General features: G+C 48.5%; 2 protein-coding genes, 1 non-coding gene and 2 pseudogenes across 4 annotated transcripts; 1 reads left to right on the top strand and 4 right to left on the bottom strand.

Annotated features, from left to right (window-relative positions):
• Positions 1-3,952: 3,952 nt before the first annotated feature.
• On the bottom strand, positions 3,953-5,005 carry LOC112816490 (serine/arginine-rich splicing factor 10 pseudogene; annotated as a pseudogene).
• Positions 5,006-5,125: 120 nt separating this feature from the next.
• On the bottom strand, positions 5,126-5,596 carry LOC112816654 (uncharacterized protein KIAA1143 pseudogene; annotated as a pseudogene).
• A 1,002-nt stretch (positions 5,597-6,598) lies between these two features.
• On the bottom strand, positions 6,599-16,104 carry LOC141371836 (ferritin, mitochondrial-like). 2 transcript variants are annotated; one of them, XM_073889395.1, is made up of 4 exons: positions 15,814-16,104; positions 13,533-13,662; positions 8,792-8,909; positions 6,599-7,378 (listed from the first exon to the last, which is right to left on the bottom strand). In XM_073889395.1, exons 2-4 carry the CDS (start codon positions 13,643-13,645, stop codon positions 7,181-7,183), a joined length of 429 nt encoding a protein of 142 aa, XP_073745496.1. In that variant the 5' UTR covers positions 13,646-13,662; positions 15,814-16,104; the 3' UTR covers positions 6,599-7,180. The 2 variants fall into 2 exon arrangements, with proteins under 2 accessions (XP_073745496.1, XP_073745495.1); XM_073889394.1 differs by having other exon boundaries at positions 13,533-16,104.
• LOC112816655 (protein SET) lies at positions 16,069-17,613 on the top strand. The gene has a single exon (XM_025863279.2). The coding sequence runs from the start codon at positions 16,069-16,071 to the stop codon at positions 16,939-16,941; it is 873 nt and encodes a 290-aa protein (XP_025719064.1). The 3' UTR covers positions 16,942-17,613.
• Positions 17,614-20,677: 3,064 nt separating this feature from the next.
• Positions 20,678-20,784, bottom strand: LOC112816706 (U6 spliceosomal RNA). Its single transcript, XR_003206209.1, has one exon. It is a non-coding gene; the product is annotated as a U6 spliceosomal RNA (small nuclear RNA).
• Between the last annotated feature and the right edge of the window lie 1,352 nt (positions 20,785-22,136).

Here is a 22,136-nt window from a genome sequence, read left to right on the forward strand (position 1 = left end):
AACAAAGAGATGGTTACCAGAGGGAAGGGGGGTAAGGGACGGGTAGAATAGATGAAGGGGACTAAGACCACACTTACCACAATGAGAACTGAGTAATGTGTAGAAGTGTCCAATCACTATAATGCACACCTGAAACCAATAGAACACTGTATGTTAACTGGAATTAAAAAAAAAAAAAGTGGTGGTTAAATTCCATATACCTGAGAATTTTCTAGTTTTCCTTCTGTCACTCATTTCTAGCTTCATTCCAGTATGGTCGGAGAGGTTAGTTTGATAGTTTGTATCATTTCGACCTTTTAAAATACATTGCGACTTGTTTTGTGGCCTGACCACAAAACATACTGGCAGTCTATACTGGTGGATGTATATTTGAGAAGAATGTGTGTTCTGCTGTTGTTTGCTGGAGTATTCCCAATATATCGAGTAGGTCTGGTTACAACTATTGTTGAAAATGGAGTATTGAAGTCACCATCTACTACTGTAAAAGGGTCTATTTCTTCCTTCAATTCCGCCAATGTTTGATTCATATTTTCTGGGGCTCTGTAGTTTGGTACATATATGTTTATACTTTAAAAATTTTTTTAGGGGTGTCTGGGTGGCACAATCGTTAAATGTCTGCCTTCAGCTTGGGTCATGGTCCTGGGTCCTGGGATCAAGCCCCGCATCAGGCTCCCCGCTCAGCGGGAAGCCTGCTTCTCCCTCTCCCACTACCCCTGCTTGTGTTCCCTCTCTTGCTGTGTCTCTCTCTGTTAAATAAATCTTTCAAAAAAAATAATAAAATAAAAAAAAATAAAAATAAAATCTTTAATAAATAAAAAATAAAATAAATAAAATATATCTTTTTAAAGTTTTAAAAAAATTTTTAAGCTATCTCTACACCCAATGTGTAGAACCCACAACCCTGAGATCAAGAGTCGCACACCACCTACTGAGCCGGCCAGGCGTCCTGGTAGGTATAGGTTTATAATTATTGTATCTTCTTGATAGATTGACCCTTTTATCAGTAGGTAATGTTCTTCTTTGTTTCTTATAACAATTTTTCACATAAAGTCTATTTTGTGTGATATTAGTATAGATATCCCAGCTCTCTTTTAATTACTATTTACATGGAATTTCTTTCCCCCTCTCTTTCATTCCAATTTATTCGTGTCTTTGGATCTAAAGTGAGTCTCTTGTGGAAAGCATACAGCTGGATCATGTCTCTTATCTCTTCTGTCACTGTCTACCTTTTCTTTGGAGAGTTTAATCTACTTATCTTTAAAGTAATTACTGGGGCGCCTGGGTGGCTCAGTCGTTAGGCGTCTGCCTTTGGCTCAGGTCATGATCCCAGGATCCTGGGATCGAGCCCTGCATCGGACTCCTCGCTCAGCAATGAGTCTGCTTCTCCCTCTCCCACTCCCCCTGCTTGTGTTCTCTCTCTTGCTGTCTCTGTCAAATAAATAAATAAAATCTTTTTTAAAAAAAGTAATTACTGATAAGAAAGGACTTACTTCTGCTATTTTATTATTTGTTTTAAAGGTGTGTCTTAGGGTGCCTAGGTGGCTCAGTTGGTTAAGCGACTGCCTTTGATTCAGGTCATGATCCTGGAGTTCCAGGATCAAGTCCTGCATTGGGCTCCCTGCTCAGCAGGGAGTCAGCTTCTCCCTCTGACCCTCCCCCCTCTCATGTGCTCTCTCTCAAATAAATAAATAAAATCTTGAAAAAAAAAAGTGTGTCTTATACCTATTTTGTTCCTTAATTTGTTCTTACAATTTCCTCTTGTGTTTCATTGATTTTTTTTATAGTGTACCACTTTGATTCCTTATTTCATTTTCTGTATATGTTCCATTATTTTCTTACTAATTACCTAGGGTTACAGTTAGTGTCTTCAACTTGTGACAATCCAGTTCAAATTAATACAGCTTATCTTCAACAGTATACAAAACTCTGCTCTTATACAGCTGCATTCCTTCCCCTTTATATTATTACTGTCACAAGTTGCATCTTGATACATTGTATTCCCATTAACATACCTTTATAATTCTTGCTTTATGCACTTGTTTCTTCAATCATACAGAGGGAGAAAAAGGAGCTGCAAACCAATAATACAATAATAGTCACTTTTACATTCACTTACGTGGTTACCTTTCCAGTGTTATTTCTTCCTGTGACTTTGAGTTGCTATTGAGTGTTCATTTCAGTCAGAAGGACTCCTATTTAGTATTTTTTTGTAGGGCAGGTTTATTAGCTACAAAGTCTCTTAACTTTTGTTTATCTGGGAGTATCTTAGATTCTCTTTCATTTTTTTTAAAGGTTTTATTTATTTATTTGTTTGAGAGAGAGAGAGAGAGCACAAGAGGGAAGAGGGTCAGAGGGAGAAGCAGACTCCCTGCTGAGCAGGGAGCCCGATGTGGGACTTGATCCCGGGACTCTAGGATCATGACCTGAGCGGAAGGCAGTCGCTTAACCAACTGAGCCACCCAGGCGGCGCCCAATTCTCTTTCATTTCTGAAGGATAGTTTTACCAGATACAGAATGCTTGGTTGACGGGTTTTTTCCTTCCATTACTTTAAAAGCCTTTCACTGTTTTCTGGCCTCTGTGATATCTGATCAGAAATCAACTGTTATTCTCATTGGAGATCCCTTGTATGTAATGAGTCACTTCTCTCTTGCTGCTTTAAAGGTTCTCCCTTTCTTTTTCCTTTTTTAAATAAAGATTTATTTATTTATTTTAGAAGGGGAAGGGGCAGAGGGAGGGAGAAACTCAAGCACACTCTGCTCTGAGCTCTGCTCTGAGCGCGGAACCCGATCTCATGACCCAGAGATCACAACCTGAGCTGAAATTAAGAGTCAGACGCTTCACTGACTGTGCCACCCAGGTGTCCCTCTTTGTCTTTATTTTCCAATAATTCAATTATAATGTCTTGGTGTGGATCTCTTTGATTTTTTCTGCTTGGAATTTGCTGAGCTTCTTGCACATACGGATTCATGATTGTTACTAAGTGTTCACTCACTGTTTCTTTGAACAGTTTTTTTTTTTTTTTCTTTTTTCCCTTGGGTATCCCTTATATACGCTCACTTATACATTTAATGGTGTCCCAAAGGCGTCTCAGGTCCTGTTCATTTTTCTTCATTCTTTCTTCTTTTGACTCCTGGATAATTTCAACTGACTGATTTTCAAGTTCAGTGGTTCTTTCTTTTGCCCACTAAAATCTTTTGAAACTCTCCAGGGAAATTTTCATCTTGTCTTACTTTCTAGCTCCAGAATTTTTTTTTCCTGGTAAAATTGACTTTTATTTTTAAGGTTGACAAATTCTAGAGCACAACACTAAAGGGGACCTCTTAAGGGAAAAGGAGGGCAGGAGACATTGAATTCTCAGGTGTCAGCAAGTGGTACTACTGACCAACAACTTTTGGTTTATTCTTCTCATGTAACAAGAAGTCCAGAGGTTGGCAGTCCATGGCTGGTGCAGCAGCTCCTCGAGGCATGCTATCGGGATCCAAGTGCCTTGAATCTTTCCATGTACCACCCAGAGAAAGGATCTGCCTTCCTTAGGCCAAAAAATGGCTCCAATATTCCTAGGTTTCATGTACGTGCTCCTGGATGTAGCAGGATGTAGCGAGAAGGACAAAGGTTCGTGCTTGCCAGATCTGCTTTCTTGTATCAAACACCTGGTAGCTTTATTAAGCAGACTTCTACTTGTATCTCTCTTTTTTATAGTGTTATTAACTACAGTCTCCATGTTATACATTAGATCCTCTCTTCTATCAAGATCCCTTCTATTAGGAGCTCACTTGTACAAGATCCACTTTTATCTCTAAAATTGCCAGAGCTGTTATATGGCTACCTTTAGCAGGAGCTGGGGAAGTATTCTTAAATAGGCACATTATCATCGTCCTCCAAAGTGGGCTTCTGCTAATGAAGAAAATGCAACAGGTTATCTGTTTAATGACAAAATCCTCTGTAGCAATTATGTTAAATTTTTTAATTTTACTGATCTGCAAAAATTCTCAGAATATGTCATGTGAAAAGCAGGACAGAAAACATATGTAATATAATCTCAATTTTGTTTAAAAAATATATACCCCACACGTGGGAGTTCCAAAATGTTAACAGTAGTTAATATCTACAGAGTTAGCCTCATGTCAAAGGAGTATTGACAGACAAAATTTTTTTTTACAAAGTTGAATTTCCTTTTATTTGTCCTAAAATGCTGACTTTCAAACTTGAAGGGACTTCAATTATTCCATGTAGTTTCGATAACATTCTCTTACCTTTTCAGACCAGAGTCAAAATATTCGTACAGTATTCATACTGCACCTTCCACCCACCCTTTGGTCGCTTGAACTGCCCTTCTTTGGTTCTTTTTCTGCTTTCTCAGATCTTTCTTGAAGTGTAGTAAGCAGAACTGTACTGGGTATTCCAGCTGCAGTTTGATCTATCATTGTTGGAATGGCTTCTGCTACGCCATGGTCTTCCAGCCGGTCTACTGTTTCTAGGACTATAAGATCTTCTATAGTTGTAATCAAAGGACCGGCTTCTTGATCTTCTTCTTTCATAACTCCGGCTTCTAGAACGTCTGTATCTGTCATAATCATCATAGCGTGAAGAGCTGTATACATTCCTCCCTTCCTTGGCTTTCATTTGATTTGGAGTCTTTCGATCCCCCTGTGCAAACTGCATTTCAATTTGGCGTCCACAAATCCACTTTCTGTCCAAATTATGTAAAGCGTCTTCGGCATCACGGACATCCTCAAATTGAACATAACCAAATCCTCTTGGACGGCGCATGTAGAAATCAAGTGGAACATACACATCAACTATAGGACCATAACGACCAAATTCTCTTCATAAATCTTCGGACCTGGTGTCGGCCACGTTCCTTACGAACAGAGACGTGTTGGGGGGGGGGCGCAGGTAGCGGGACACGACGGCAACGTGAGTCTCGGCAGAGGTACTAATGGGCTCAGTAAACTGTCCGTGTATCCGGCGGCGGAGCCTCCGATAGACAAAATTTTTTATCATACTAAATTTTTTCTGAATTTTCTATAATGAACTTGTATTATCTTTAAATAGAAAAAAAAAGTGTCACTTTAAAAAACATCCCATATACTCTTAAGGCGACTAAGTCCAAGATATTTACACTTACTCAGTTTCATCTTCATTGTCAAAAGAAAGGAGGCAACTGTTTTTGATTTGCTTTTGTGAGTTCTTTTTAACTGAGTCCTGCTTATTTATTTCATCTTCATTTGCCTTCCTCTTTTTTGAGCTTGCTGTTAAACCTGAGTATTTTTCATCCGAGGAACGTTAGACTGGTTTTCGATACATGATTCTTCCATCAGCTATAGCCAGTTCTTCATCTGCTTTGGCAGCCTTTATTTCTGCTTTAATTTTCATGACTTCGTCAACTGACAGGTCTCCCTTTTTTAAAACCACCACCACTTGGGGCTGTTCATCTTCTTTGTCACTGTGATCACCATCTTCATTTGGGGGCTGAGGCTGGATTCTCTTGGTTCCCATGGTAGGCCCTTCCCTGTAGCCAACCTGTTCCTTGAAGCGAGCCAGTAACACCAGTTCGGCTGGCTGCACGTACGAAACCTGGTTCCGCTTGCTCATAGCTGCTCCCGGGAAAAACAAGTTCCTGGGGCCACCTGGAGATGGTCCACTGGCGACCTCTATTTGTTTCTTTCATACAATTTTTCTTATTGATAGTCTCTATCTGATGAAACATCGTTCTCCATATTTCCTCTAGTTCTTTGTCTATGGTTCCCCTTAGCTTTTTAAGTATATTTAACACAGTTGATTTAAAGTCTTCTTCAAGTCTAACGTATGTGTGTCCTCAGGGGTCACTTGTTAGTTTCTTACCTTCCTGCAAATGGGCCATACTCCTGTTGCTTGGCATCCTTCATTTTTGTTGTTGTCGAAAATTAGGCAATTTGAATATTACAATGTGGTAATTCTGTAAATCAGATTTGTCCCCCTCTGGCTTTGTTGTTGTTTGCTGTGGGTTGCAGTTGTCTGAATGACTTTTCTAGAATATTTTTAAAACTGTATTTCTTGTTGTGTGTGGTCTCTGAAGTGTCAGTTCCTTTAGCTTCTGATCAGCATTTGTTGGACATTTCTTAAATGCCTGAAGGAAGAAGGAGACAAGGGGTGGGCGGAGGGGGAGAAAGCTGAAAGAGGAAAGAGGAAGAGGGCAGGGTGGAAGGAAGGAAGGAGGAGAGGAGACAAAGTACTTCCTGGTGTTTGCAGACTGACTCTGTGTCGGGGCACTCCTGTAACTCCAAGTCAGGTTGCTTACAACTCGGCCTTAGCCTTCACTTCCTGCTAAAGATCAGCCAGAGGTGAACACTTAGGGGCTTCTAAAATCTTTTCTGAGCATGCATCCTGCCTCAGGCACGGGAAGTTTTTCAAAGCCATTATCCCCCCAAGTAGCTCCTCCCCAAGTAGCTCCTCCCCCAGCTTCTCCTCTCAGGCTTTCAGCATGTCTGTTGTTTGTCCCAACTGTAATCTTTCCCCGCATGTGGCAGCACCTTGTTCACCTGCCTTTCAGCGGTACTCAAGGAATGCCCTCTGCATAGTCCCTTCCTGCTCTGAGAGAGTTACAAAGTGGGCAAAAGAGAGGCCAGTGCCTTGCATCTTTCCTCCAAGGAACCCCCAGACAGGTCAAAACAGGTGCACACGATTCCTCAGGAACAAGGAATTTTTGTTTCATTTTGTTTTGGGGGAGGAGGTAACAAATCATTCTATTTGAAGGAATGGTACAAGTGAACAAAGTCAAGTGGACATTCTAACACAACTGAGAGAAGAGGGAACGGTACAAACAGCGTGTGTGCGCTACCTGGCATGGACATTCCTCGTAGCTGCAGGGAAGCCCACCAAAGGCTCAGCGGTCATCACTGTCCCCAGGTGTCCTCATAAAAAAGATACTCTGACATGCAGGGGTTCTAGGGTCCCATCTTGTGCAAGCTGGTTACGTGATTGCCCAATTCTTTGATAGATTTCATCCTCTCATTCAATGTAGTTACACAAATGACTTGGCCATCTTTGTCAATGGCCGCTTTGTACAAGTTCTGGTTGTGACTGATGCACATTTTGCACCAAGCGTGACTTCTGCCCCACTGTATCCAGCCTGCTCTCCCAGGTACCACAGTCTGCTTTCTTGCTCTCCTGAGGGGAAACTCGGCCACCGTGTGGGTCCTACAACGCCATCAGTTTCTCAGCACGGTCCCTCTCCTTGTGAGTTTGATGAGGAAAATCAGTGGCAACATTCCTCAAAGCCAGTTCATCGTGGTCAAAATAGAAAGATGTGGACGGGTAGATGCAGGAGGCACAGAATTCCAAGTGGATCCAGTGGTTGATGGTGGCCTCCAGGTCCTGGAGGTGGTCCGAGCCCACCTGCAAGGGGGGACAGGGTTGTCACAGGTGGCTTTGGAGGGTGGTGGCTGGGCAGCACTGGAGTGGCAGCTGCTGCCTTGGAATGGGTCCAAGGGTGCTGTGAGCAGGTGTCGGCACTCTTGGACTGGGACAGCGTGAGTACCACGAATGCCTTTGAGAGCCTGTTCTCTGCCAGGCCGTGTTCCAGAATGTGAGGCTACATAGTGAACGACAGAAACTAAACCCCCTGGCCTCTCATGGCTCACATTCTAGGGTATGGCCTCTCAGTCTTGGCACTGTTGACACTAGGGGCTGGATACTTCTGTGTTGTCGAGGGCCGTGCTGGGCATCATAGGGTGTCGAGCAACATCCCTGGCCTCCACCCACTAGATGCCACTGGCATTGCTCCCTGGTTGTGACACCCCAAACTGTCCCCAGACAAAAATCCCTGGCTCCCCCACCCATACTGGGAACCACGGCTCCACTGAGAAACTGGGGGGATCCAAGTTTCCGTCCTGTCTCACAGGCTGTATTGCTGTATGTTTAAACCACTGACCCTGTTTGACCCCGATCCCTTAGGAGCTGTAGTATCAAAGGATGCGACCACCATCGTCGGCTTGCAACGTGGCAGGTCCTGTACCGAGGAATTTTATATCCACTGATGTGACAACTGAGGCTCGGGCTGGTCAGTCCTGTGCCCAAGGAGTCAGGGCTGAGCTGCTAGGCTAGGCACCCCCTATCCGCTGGGCTATGCGGTGCCTCTGTTAAAAAGGAAGGGACGGGTAAGGTGAGGAGTCCGAAAGCCCAGGCTTTCGGGACCCCAGGCTGTACCCAAGTTGACAGCAGCGGGGCATAGGGGATGGGGGGCTGGGTGGCATGGTGCTCGGCCCGAAGCTGCTGTGGGTCTCTCCCCCAGCTGACTAGATGCCAGAGTCATGGTGGGGCCTGGTCACCAGGCGCGTGTTTGGGTGCTGCGGGGCGGGGCTGTATCTGGAGGCGAGTTGTCGGCTTCCTCCTGGGCTGCTGGTGCCAGCCGGTGCCAGTCAGCATGGGGGCAGGGCCTGGCCCACCCGGCAAGGCCAGCTACCTCCTGGGGCTCACGGGGTGGGACCTGCAGAGGGTTTAACGTGTCCTGGCTCAGGTCCACAGCCGATGGGGAGTCCTGTGACTGCCGAATCCAGACGACGGGACCTGGGGGGGGGGCGGTCACTTCCAGTGAGCTCCTGTGGGCTTCTAGCTGAGCGAGCAGTCCCCCCTCCTCCAGTATCACCCAGACAAGGAGGCCCATGCGTCCGCTCCCTCTACCTCCTTTGTACCCCATTTTCCCCTTTCTGTCCATCCCCAGTGACAGATCTGCCCCTCAGGGTTTTAAAGTGTAGGTTTTATTATTATTCAGGTATGGTGAGGCTAACACAGCAGGAGACTGTTACTCACAGACCCCAGGAGGAGGGGGTACCGCACACCATGTGGGGCCACACGAGGAAGCACCAGGGTCGCCCAGGAGGCAGAGGGAGCAAGGCAGAGACATGAGCAGGAGCCTTTATTGTGGTTTCTATGGGACGGAAAGGCAGGGTCAACAGTCTCAGGACTGGCTGGTTTGAATAATCTCTGCGGGCTCTGGGGGGTAGGGGCAGGTCTAGTTGTCTGGCCCCGGGCCCTGGGGACATTAGGGCAAGGGAACATTGCCTCCTGGAGTGTGGCAGCCTGCTAAGGGGGTGGTCAGAGGAGGAGCGGTGGCAGGCGAGGTGTGCGCTATCTCTAGGGACCAGCTAGCCCTGGGAGGGGCGGTCCCTCCCACAGCAGCAAGGCCCCAGGAGCTCAAAGCATCAGAGTGTAGAAAATAAAACCCACAACGGACACATTCCTCACCTCTGCTCTCACCACCCATTCTCCCCTCTTGCCTGTTTCTGCAGCCACCCTGTTTGGCAGGGGATAAACGCCAAGGATGCCTCTCCAGTCTCCCTGACCCCAAGAAACCTGGCCTCCTTGACCCCTCTTGCCAACTGTCCCCGTCACCTCCTGCACAGGCTCCACGGAAGCCTGACAGCAGCCCGTGTGGCCTGAGGGCCCCCGCTGGCTCCCTGAGGGCTCCTGCCTGCCCCGGCTTCAGAGACACACCCGCTCTGGATTCTTCTCCTCTCCTTTCCAGTCATCTCTGAGACAAGAGCATTTTCTCACGGTTCTGTCCCTGGTCCCTTTCTCTGAGGTCAGGTTGAGGCCACACAACCGCCCCCATTTGGTATTTTTGCTGCTGATAAAGGGATTGGAGGTGCCTCCTGGGCTACGTGTCCAATTGTGAACTTTTGAACGCAAAATTCACTTTCCCTTTAGCCCTGTTGGCTAAAAAAATCAGAGATGTCTCTTCCTGGGGGTGGGGGCGAAAAGACCTGGGCCCAGGACACCTTAAAGAACCTGAGAAGGCTTTCCAAGTCTGCCACGTGAAGCAAAGACTGGGGCTTTTTGGTCTTATTATGTATGTGTGACTCTTGGGGGATGGAGTGGGGAGAAAAGGGGTCCCTGTCTGCTTCATCTCCGTGTTCTCGGCCTGAGAATGTCTGGTCCACCCAAGGCCTGGCCCTCAGCCTGCATACACAGAGTCCTCAGCATCTAATGGGAGAGACAGCAGGCCTGGGGTACGGCGTAGCTCGTGCCCCAAGAGAGGCGGAGGCCAGCCCGACCGCCCAGTGGCCGCCCCCCGCGCCCCCCTCCCCGACTCTGGCTCCAGAGCGAACGCACGCCTGTCCTGAGTTCTCTGTGGCCGGCGTAACAAATTACCTCAAGCACGGTGGCTTAAAACAATACAAATTTCTGATCTTTCAATTGTGAAGGGCAGAAGTCCTAAAATCAAGCTATTGGCTGGGCCAAGAGCCTCCTGGAGGCTCTGTGGGCCATCTGTGTCTTCACCCCCTCCAGCTTCCAGAGTGGCCCGTGCTCCCTGGCACGCGGCCTTCTTCCCCCTGCAAAGCCAGCAGTGGAGCACCTTCCAGGCTCTCTCTGCGCCCCACTTCTGTTGTCACTCTCCTCTGCTCTGACCCTCCTGCCTCCCTGTCCTAAGGACCCTTGTGATGACGTTGGGCCACCGGGATAACCCAGGATCATCTTCCATCCCCAGAGCCTTAACTTAACTACATCTGCCAAGTCCCTTCTGCTACTGAAGGTGACATATTCTCAGGTTCTGGGGATGAGGACATGGACATCTGGAGGGGGGACATTATTTTGCCTGCCACAGCACCCACGGAACACTTCTTGGGGGAAGTGATATATGGACCCAGTTCTGGAAAACGGTGGGTGGGGATGGGGGTGGGGGAGAATTCAGGCCCCTGGAACAGGGCACATCAAACAGCAGGCCCCCTGAATACCTGACCCGGATGTGATCTGAAGGCCCTTAACATCAGCCCAAGAACCTAGGCAAGGGAATCCCCTCTCCAGGCTTGGTTCTGCCAAGTGGGCCGATTTTGCCCCCAGGAGATACCTGGCAATGACTGGAGAGATAACTGGTTGTCAAGAGATGGCTAGAGATGCTACTAAATGTCCTGCCCCCCACCCCCTTAAGAATCCTCCGGCCCAAAGGTCAGTGGCCTCAAGAATGAGAAGCCCCGCTCACAGCATAGCTACTAACAGCTGCTTCCTGGCCCTGTTTCTCCAAACCCGGAGGGGCTCCCCCTCACCCTCTTGGAGGGTGTCTGTCTGCTCAGTGACCTTTGGCCTTTCACACCAGTCCCGCCTTTCTCGGGAAAAGCAGCTTTCAGTTCCTCCTGACCCTTGGCCTGCCCTGGGTACACTTGGGTGGGTTGAACACTCCTCACTGGGGAATGGGAAGGCCCAGGAAGATGGCTGGAAGAGCGGCCATGCTTTCTCCTCACACCACCCCATCCCACCCTACCCTGCCCCACTCCACCCCAGGCTGACCACTCTGGCCTCTGGGTCCCCTCACACACGGGGGAGGTGAGGCAGATGGTGTGCTAGGGACACTGGCTACTGGGTGGGGACTAAGCTAGCTCACTCACAAAGCACAGGACAGCAGACGACAGGACCCGTGACAGGAGGAGGCGTGCCCTTCTTGCTCACCAGCCGTGGAAGGGACCCCAAAGTGGGTGGCCTGATTCACTGGCGGGGGCGACAGGGGCAGGCCCTGCCAGAATGGGATAAACCCGGGCTGGGGTCTTAGTGCCACTGGTCCTCCCAGGAAGGGCCCGCTTCTTCCTCCTTCAGCCAGCAAATCTTTGACGCCTACTGGCTGCCAGGCCCTGTGCTGGGCACCGGCAGCGACAAGACTCAGCCAGTCTCTCAGGGAGCCACAGTGACTAGGGAGAGCAGGGCTCATGCTGGCAGCTGCTTAACTAAACTGAACCCTGTGCCGGGGGGGGGAGTGGGAGATGGGGGGGCGGGTCTCACCACCGTTCTCATTTCGGCACCATGCTCATCTGCGTGAACAGGTGGGCTGCGCTACTGGGGGAAGGGACTGGGGATGCTGGCCAGGGGAAAGGAGGGAGGCAGGGGTCTGGGCAGAGCAAGGCCTGGTGCGGCGGCACAGAGGGGAAGAGGAAGGAGAGCATGTGTCCAGTGGGGCCTCCCCTCGGTGTTAGCCCAGCAAAACCCTTGCTCCCGGGGGTAGGAAAGATGCTCTGAGAAGATGGCCAGTCCCCCCAGCTGCTCCTGGATCCCCTCTCCTGCTCCTATGCTGGCTGTAGCTCATCTGGCCAGCCTCTGTGGACATCCATGGGGCCCCTCGGCGGGCCTGAGCCCCTGATGTACGGCTCCCCATCCTCCCACTGGGGCTCCAGGCCAGCCCCACCCCCCAGAGAATCCTGTCTCCTTAACTGCGGAAGGCTGGGCCGTGCCCATGGGTGACGAGGGCCTCCTGGGCTCCTCTGCCCACCCTTGCTGAGACCCAGCAAGGGTCTTACCTGGGGGGGGGGGGGAAGGGTCTTACCTAGGGGGACAGGCCGAACTGTGTGCCCCCTCCAAAATTCATGTGTTGCAGCCCTAACCTGCAGGGCCTCGGGATGTGACTGTATTTGGAGGGAGGGCCTCTGAAGAGTGATTGAGTTAAAATGAGGCCATTAGGGTGGGCCCTAATCCAATGACTGGTGTCCTTATAAAAAGGAGAAAACAGGACACAGATGCGCACAGAAGGAAGACGTGTGAGGACACAGGGAGAAGGTGGCCATCTGCAAGTCAACGAGGGACGCCTCGGAAAGAACCAGCCCTGCCAACACCTTGATCTTGGGCTCCTTGCCTTCGGAACGAACCCGGAAGAAATAGTTTTTTTTAATAATAAAACGATTTTACTTAAAATGTACCTTCATACACATACAACAACATCAAACATGTATTTAGGGGCGCCTGGCTGGCTCAGTCAGTGGAATGTGCCACTCTTGAGGAGATCTCGGGGTTGTGGGTTCAAGCCCCACGCTGGGTGGAGAGATTACTTAAAAACAAACAAAGAACATTTATCTGATGCTCTCAATGTGAGGAAATAGATTTCGGCTGTCCCTGACCCACCCAGACTGGGCTGCTCTGTTACGGCTCTGCAGCCGGGGCACACCAATCTGCCCAGGATGGACCTGAGTAAGACAGCAGCATATTGGGTACGAGGGATGCGGGGAGGGAACGAAGAGCAAGACAGACCCTTTCTCCGTGGTCTTGGGTTCTCCTCTCTCCCACGCAGACCTAGTGCTTTAACTGCATCCTGGGAATGTCCCCTTCCCTCCAAACTCAACCATCTCAGGCTACTGGGCCCTGGCTGAATGGCGGAGTGTAACAGCACCCCAGAGATGCCACTGTGAACCCATGACCTCACCCCGCTGTGCTCTCCTTTCCCAGAGTGGTCTATGCAAACCTTGTCCTCGGGACCCTCCTCTCTCCTAGACCCCCACCCCCACCCCACTGCTTATCTGCATTCTACTCAGTCTCTCCTCCTGTCCATGCCCTGGGGGTTGAGGCTAGGGCCTCTCTTGGTACTGGCCTGCTCCTTCCCCTTTCTCCGCTCTCCCCTGAACTCTTCCAGCCTCGGGGGGAGGGCTGTGTGTCCTGTCCTCTCGTCACATCATGGGCTGTTTGGCCCTGTGGTCCCAACCCCTGACCCCTCTCTGCCATCCTCTGGGAGCGTGTGACCTTGGGCTCACTTGATCCTTCTGTAAAACGGGGCCAACAGGCCCCAGCTGAGGCTTACCGTGAGGACTGAGCTGCATCCTGGGCGGCTCCGTCGGTTGTGCGTCCAACTCTTGATCTCAGCTCAGGTCGTGATCTCAGGGTCGCAAGTTTGAGCCCCACATTGGGCTCCATGCTGGGAGGGGAGCCGACTTAAAAAAATAATAAAAATTAAAAATTTTTATTTTATTATTTTTTTTAAAGATTTTGTTTATTTATTTGACAGAGAGATAGAGAGCACAAGTAGGCAGAGAGGCAGGCAGAGGAAGAGGGAGAAGCAGACTCTCCACTGAGCAGGGAGCCCGACGTGGGGCTCGATCCCAGGACCCTGGGATCATGACCTGGGCCAAAGGCAGCCGCTTAACCAACTGAGCCACCCAGGTGCCCAAAAATTAAAAATTTTTAAAAAAGGAACTGCATCCACACAGTGGTCAGCCTGGAGGCCGGGAGCCACTCTTATTCCACATGGTTGCGGGCCTCTACTTGTCTTTTCTAGCAGGTGTGCAATTCATTAAGCCAGCGTTATCTCTGGGCATTTGGATCGGTGCCAAGCTGAAGGTAACCCACTGGAGACCAGAAGAAACGTCCTCTGGCCCACAGCCCTTCCTTGGCGGCTCTGGATGACTGTCAGTGCTACAACCACAGGAGCACAACGTGAACCTTTTCCTATGCTGGTCAGGTAGCTTCCAATGGGTGTCAGCTTCACTTGGCTGCTGCCCCCGGGAAAGCCGGTGCTGGGGTTCCTGGCAGGGCCAGAATGATCGACACCTTGGGTCCTTACCCTTGGGCCCCTTGGTAGACCTGCTCTGGGGTTTGCTGACCCCCCCCCCAGCCCCGAACTGTTTATCTTTGCTCCTTTGGTTCTTACCAATTTGCATGAGCTCTTAACAGACTGATAACACCTGGCTTGTTCCTATCATACAACCTGCTCTCGACTGCACACAGGCGTGCAGCACCATGAGAAATATGTGCTTTTGGATATGCTGTCTGGGGGTCTGGGAGGTTTGAAGATTTTGTGATATGGGGAGTGTGGGTGTTGCCAGGGGCGGGGGGCAGGACCCGGTAACGGAAACACCCGTCCTCGGTGCTCCTGCCCCAGCACATCAGGGGCCGGTGGGAGGCACTTTGCATGCAGGCGACAGCATACGTGTGAGTCCCGGGCCTGCTTCCTGCGAGTCGCCAGATGAAGAACCGGGCTAGACACGTGTTGCCACAAGTTGACTGCCTGCTAATGACCGACAAGCATGAAGCCTCCACCTCATTTATAAAGAAAAGATTGGGGAAAACAGTTCGGCGGTTCCTCAAAATATTAAACGTAGTTACCAAAGGACCCAGCCATCCCACTCCTAGGTACTGACCCAAGAGAAAGGAAAACATATGTTCATATAAAAACTTGTCCGTGAATGTTCACAGCAGCCTTATTCACAATAGCCAAGAAGTGGGAAAAGCCCCCATGTCCATCACGTGATGAATGGATAGAGAAAATGTGGTGTTGCCACACGGTGGAATATTACTCAGGCATAAAGTCCCAATTCATACTCCAGTGTGGATGGACCTTGACGACAGGATGCTCAAACACAAAAGGCCATATGTGACATGATTCCATTTACATGAAGTGACCAGAATAGGCAAATCCATGGGGTCAGGAAATCGGTTCGTGGTCACCAGAGGCTGGGGAGTGACTGCTAATGGGCATGGGTTTCTTTCGTTTTGGGGTAAAGAAATGTTCTGGAATGAGACAGTGGTGATGTCTGCACAACTTTGTGAATATATTAGAAACCCCTGACATTTCACTTAAAAAAAAAAAAAAAAACTTTTAAAAAGCAGCAGTGCAGAAAGTCCCGCAAATACATGGGAAATATATGAGCCAAGCAAGAAAGAGAACTTGTATGCCATGAAAAGGAAACATCAGAAATCTTAAAAACGAAAACTAAAAGTGATAGAGGCTACTACAGTCAGCACTGGACTGACGGTGACTGAGTTAAGAACACCTGGAAGTGAAAGCGATTGCTATCAGGGCGCCTGGGTGACTCCGTTGTTAAGCGTCTGCCTTTGGCTCAGGTCATGATCCCGGGGTCCTGGGACTGAGCCCTGCATCGGGCTCTCTGCTTGGCGGGAAGCCTGCTTCTCCCTCTCCCACTCCCCCTGCTTGTGTTCCCTCTCTCGCTGTGTCTCTGTCAAATAAATAAATAAAATCCTAAAAAAAAAAAAAAAGTGATTGCTATCGATAACCCTCCAGGACAGCAGGGAAAGCCAAGCCACACCATGACCCCAGAAACCAGAGCTGCAGGGCCTTTCCTAACCTTCGACCTCAGGAGAGATAAAACACCCAATGTTGTTCTTGCCAGGAAGATACTGCAGTGGAATGGTTATGGGTCAGTTGCAGAAAGATCATTCTGGAAAGCAAAATTTGCCACACTTGTCCAGGTCAGTGACCCACGTTATCTCAGGTGGTGGTGTTCCAGGAGCCGAGGTTTTAAGACAAGAAGCGGATCAGGGAGCAAGCGGGGCTTCTCCAGACATGACTCTCTCCTGGTTTCGTGGAGTTTCCTCACAGCATGGCCCCCAAACGCCAGTCTTCACTCCTGCCTCAAACGAAGAAACCGAGACTACCTCCTGCCCCCAAGCTGCAGGAGACGTCGACATCTCAGCACTTGCCTAAGGGAGAAAAAGAACAGCAAGAAGCAATTGAACATACTGATGAAGTACAAAATGAAATAGACAGACTTAATGAACAAGCCAGTGAGGAGATTTTGAAAGGAGAACAGAAATATAACAAACTCCGCCAACCATTTTTTCAGAAGAGGTCGGAATTGATCGCCAAAATCCCCAATTTTTGGGTAACAACATTTGTCAACCATCCACAAGCGTCTGCACCGCTTGGGGAGGAGGATGAAGAGGCGCTGCATTATTTGACAAGAGTTGAAGTGACAGAATTTGAAGATATTAAATCAGGTTACAGAATAGATTTTTATTTTGATGAAAACCCTTACTTCAAAAATAAAGTTCTCTCCAAAGAATTTCATCTGAATGAGAGTGGTGATCCATCTTCAAAGTCCACTGAAATCAAATGGAAATCTGGAAAGGATTTGACGAAACGTTCAAGTCAAACACAGAATAAAGCCAGCAGGAAGAGACAGCATGAGGAACCAGAGAGCTTCTTCACCTGGTTTACTGACCATTCTGATGCAGGTGCAGATGAGTTAGGAGAGGTCATCAAAGATGATATTTGGCCAAATCCGTTACAGTACTACTTGGTTCCCGATATGGATGATGAAGAAGGGGAAGGAGAAGAAGAAGATGATGATGATGAAGAAGAAGAAGAAGGATTGGAAGACATCGATGAAGAAGGAGATGAGGATGAAGGTGAAGAAGATGAAGATGATGATGAGGGGGAGGAAGGAGAGGAGGATGAAGGAGAAGATGACTAATGGAACACTGATGGATTCCAACCTTCCTTTTTTAATTTTCTTCAGTCCCTGGGAGCAAGTTGCTGTCTTTTTTTTTTTTTTTTTTCCTCCTCTTGTGCTCATTTGCCCTGTTTTTTGAAGTCTCTTTTCTCTCCCTTTATACCATGGTTCTCAACTTATTTTGGGGGGAAACACCTTGAGCAGAATACAGTGGGAAAAGAATCTCTACCCCTTTCTGTTCCAAATTCATTTTTATCCCTTCCTGTCTCAACAAAAACTTTATGGAATCAACACCACCGTGCTCTGTGGGAAAAAAGAAAAACCTTCTGCTCCCTTAGCTCTGCTGGAAGCTGGAGGGTGCTAGGCCCCTGTGTAGTAGTGCATAGAATTCTAGCTTTTTTCCTCCTTTCTCTGTATATTGGGCTCAGAGATTACACTGTGTCTCTATGTGAATATGGACAGTAAGCATTTACCAACATGTACCTGTCTACTTTCTCTTGTTTAAAAAAAAGAAAAAAAACTTAAAAAAATGGGGTTATAGAAGGACAGCAAAGGGTGGGTTTGAGATGTTTGGGTGGGTTAAGTGGGCATTTTGACAACATGGCTTCTCCTTTGGCATGTTTAATTGTGATGTTTAACGGACATCCTTGCAGTTTAAGATGACACTTTTAAAATAAAACTCTCTCCTAATGATGACTTGAGCCCTGCCACTCGATGGGAGAATCAGCAGAACCTGTAGGATCTTATTTGGAATTGACATTCTCTATTGTAATTTTGTTCCTGTTTATTTTTAAATTTTCTTTTTGTTTCACTGGAAAGGAAAGATGATGCTCAGTTTTAAACGTTAAAAGTGTACAAGTTGCTTTGTTACAATAAAACTAAATGTGTACACACACACACACACACAAAAAGAAGCGGATCAGGTGCCTGGGTGGCTCAGCAGGTGAAGCGACCGACTCTTGATCTCAGCTCAGGTCTCGATCTCAGGGTTGTGATTAGAGCCCTGCACTGGGCTCCATGCTGGGCATGGAGACGACTTAAAAAAAAAAAAAAAGTGGAGCCCTTCCTTCTCTCTGGGGTGTTAACCACATTAGACGCTCTGCTCGGTGCCTGCTTTCTGTGTCCCTGAGGTGGTGGTGCCACCTGCTTTCACAAATAAGCAAACGGAGGCACAGGGACGTTATGAGCACAGTGGTGCCTAAAAGAAAGCCCTGCATTTCTGTGCCTCCTCCGGGGCCGGGTTCTTCAGGGCAGAAATGTGTATACATAGGAACCAAGGTGACCCACACCTGGAAGGGGCCAGTCCCCTTGGCACAAAGACATGACCTCCAAACTGTGGCTAACCTGAAAATACATGCTGCTGCCTAAGGAAAAATAAATAAAGCTTCCTGTTCTTGACACAACTGACCTATTGGGCACTTGAGATGGAATCAGATTGCAGCTGTACAGCGTGTTGAGTGCCAGAACGCTCTTTGGGCTTGTCCAGGCTAGCCCAGCTTCCATCCTCCCAACGAGCATCTGCTTTGATGCCTCAGCTCTGTTTGGGAGGCCAGTGAACACCTGACAGTGAAACCCATTTCTTGTGAACCCAAAATAGCCCCCACCTATATTCGGAGCCCTGGAAATGGTTCAGACGTCACAGCTTCCCCCCCATGTCACTGGGTCTAATGAATCAGGGCACCTCCTTTTCCACATCTGACCGGTCACCGACTAGTTTACTGATCCTTCCTCATCAATTTCTGGAATCCTCCACAAATTCTTTTACATGCTCGTTGCCTAGGACAGGTGCATCAATTCCCTGCGGCCATTGTGACAAGTGACTGCCCCCTCGGTGGCCTAAAACAACACATATTTATTCTAAAACAACACACATTTATTCTCACAAATCCATGCCCCGGAGGTCAGAAGTATGAAAGCAGTCTTACAAGGCTAAAATTAAGGTGTCAGCTGGGCTGCAGCCCTTCTGGGAGTGCTAGGAGGAAATCTGTTTCCGGGCCTTTTCCAGCTTGTAGAAGCTGCCTGCATCCTGTGGCTCATGGCCCCTTCTCCACCTGCACAGCCAGCAATGGGATCACCGGCCTCTGCTCCGTCATCACATCTCCTCTGCCTCTGATCCTCCTGCCCTCCTTCTATAAGAACCTTGTGATTACGCGTCCCATGCGGATCATCCACGATAATCTCCCCCTCTCCGGATCCTTAACTTAACTTAATACCATCTGCAGAATCCCCCTCTGCCAGGTAAGGTCACGCAACTGGAGGTACCAGGAGACAAGGTCATAGACATCTTGGAGGGACTGCTGTTCGGTCCACCGTAACAGAATTCACTTACTTTCTCTGAAAAGGGCCCAATGGTAAATACCATAGGCTTTGTGGGCCATATGGTCTCTGTCACCAGGCCTGGCTACGTAATTTTCAGGACCCTGATGCAAGATAAAAATGAGGGGCCCCTCATTCACAGATTTTTAAGAATTTCAAAATGGTGACAGAAGAGCAGGGCCCGGTGAGACCACAGTATGCACGGCCAGGAAGCAGGCCCTGCCTGGGAGCGGTCTGCCGCTGCCGCCGTGGCTAGAAAGCCGCCAATGGGCCATTTGCAGATGACAGGTGACGCTGTGTCACTAGCAACCTTACGGGACACCTAAACTATAACTTTCTCAGGTCACAAGACATTATTCTGCTTTTGCTTTTATTTTTGTTTTAAGGAGGCTCCACGCCCAATATGGGGTTTGAACTCAGGACCCTGAGATCAAGAGTCAAGTGCTCCACCTACTGAGCCAGGCAGGCGCTACTCTTTTGTTATTTTTTTCAACTACTTAAAAATGTAAACATCAAGGGTGCCCGGATGGCTCAGTCAGTTAAGCTTCTGACTCTTGATTTCGGCTCAGGTCATGATCTCAGGGTCGGGAGATCGAGCCCCGCAACAGGCATTGCACTGGACATGGAGCCTGTTTGGGACTCTCTCTCCCTCTACCCCTCCCCACCCCCTTGTGCACTCGTGCTCTCTTTAGCTTCAAGAAAAAAAAAAAAAGAGTAAACCTCACCCTTACTCACAGGCTGTACAAACACAAGTGTGGGCTGAATCGAGCTGGAATTTGCTGGCTCCTGGTCAACGGGGTAAAATCCCAACTTCACTGCCTGACTTTCCAGGGCCCTTTGAGGCTGGAAACAGACTCCCCAGTCCCACTTCACAATCTGCATCCAGTGCTCCTGATAGCTCCCGTTTCCTACCAGATCCCCTGGGACAAATCCGTGCCTGCGCTCCTCCGGGCTCCTCCATTCAGAAGCCCCACCTTGCACCTGCTCCCACTATATTTCGGCTTAGACACCGTGCTCCATGAGAAGCGGTGCTCTGTGCCTATCCCTTGTCACCCCCGTTGGACTTATGTGTCTGTGCATCCTCCTCTCCCTCGGGCAGTGATGTGCTCAAGGGCGGGAATGCAGGCTAAGCCATCTTTGTGTCTCCTGACCTCACAGGCCCTCAGAGCTGGTACTTAGAGGGACGGCAAGAACAACCTAGAATTTCGGTGGCTGGAGTGTACTCAGATTCTGACCCCTAAGAACTAAAACTATGCTTCTTACCAAAAACAAAAACAAAACAATCCCCCACCCACAACCAAGAACTCCCTCTCTCAAATTCAGACCAAAAAAATAAAGATCTCTGAGACTAAACAGACCTGGATTCCAATCCTGACTGTCCTTACTAGACCTGTGCCCTTGGACAAGTCACCTCCCTTGCTCTTTTTTTTTTTTTTTTTTTTTAAATATGGAACACTTCACGAATTTGCAGGTCATCCTTGCGCAGGGGCCATGCTAATCTTCTCTGTATCATTCCAATTTTCGTATGTGTTCTGCTGAAGCGAGCACACCTCCCTTGTTCTTAAGACTGAGTCTCAATTCGCCATGGCCCACCAGCCCCTGTGTGATTTGCCCCTTCCAATCCCATGAGTCTTCTCTCCTCCTCGTCTCCACCACTGGCCTTTTCTCAGTCCCTAAGTGTGCCAGGCTCCTGCCTGCCTCAGGGTCTTTGCACTTCCTGTTCTTTCTGCCAGAAACATTCTGCCCCTCCCCTTTGCCTAGTGACTTACCCTTCCTGCCTCAGCTGCAACCCCACTGACTTGGGAAGCCTTCCTGGCCACCCCAAAATGAGGTTCTCCTGCTACATGCTTTTCTGGCACTCTGAACTTCTGCAGATTTTAATTATTTTGTAATGATTGTAATTGTGCGATTTCTGATCACTATGAACAAGAACCAGATTTAATAAGCACTTCACGCCACACTCTGTTCCAAAGGTTCTAAGAGTAGGTGAGTTCATTTAATTTTCCCAGTGCCCTCATGAAGTACTATAATCACCCCCATTTCGCGGATGGGGAGGCTGAAGTTCAGAGAGATTAAAGAAACTTACCCAAGGTTGCACACCTCGTCAACGTTGCAGTTGCTCTCTTAAGCCTGTTCCCACAGGTTGACTGTGACTTCCGTGAGGGCAGATTCCCCCTCTGGCACGGTTGCTGTTGTATCCCCAGGGCGGAGCCCCTGCATCGGGCACACTGGGGCTGATTAAAAAGTATTGATGACCTAAAAGAAACAACACCCCAGTAGCAATGAGCACTCCGAGTGCCCAGATCTTGGTTTCTAACACTACTCTCTAATAAAAGAAACCAGGTGGGGAGAAATGGCTGATTTTAGGACTGGAGCAGGAAATACATGAGATGAGCCCAGAGCATCTTGTAGTACCAGGGAGTAAGGAAGTATTCCCAAGAAAACCAAAAAACCCCAAACCAAACACATTGATGGGAGTGTGTCAAAGGGTCACAGGAGCCAACTGAAAGAGCTCCCAATGGCCAAAGCTGGAACAATTAGAACAACAAAATAAAGTCGTAATGGATTATAACCCAGAGTATGAAATAAATATCCAGTGGCCACACTGTTATAATTAAATGAGGGGTAAACCAATAAATTAGGGAGAGGAGAGAAATCTTCCATGCAGAATTCCACATAATTTACACAGACATCTCATGTAAGGAACACATCGCACTCTTTAGGTGTGTGCTGCACATAATGATTTCCTTCCAAAGTATACAATATAGAAAGGGGGGGCAAGTAACTTTATAGTGGAGAAACCTGACAAATGCTACCTCAGCCCGCAATCAAGGTCAACATCAACAGGTATAGATAATGTTGGCAGTATGTACCCTTGACAGGAGGTGATGAGAGTCACA

This window comes from Callorhinus ursinus, unplaced genomic scaffold (genome assembly GCF_003265705.2).
Source record: "Callorhinus ursinus isolate GAN/ISIS: 27379988/994484 unplaced genomic scaffold, GSC_fseal_2.0 scaffold107, whole genome shotgun sequence".
In the NCBI taxonomy this organism is placed as follows: Eukaryota; Metazoa; Chordata; class Mammalia; order Carnivora; family Otariidae; genus Callorhinus; species Callorhinus ursinus.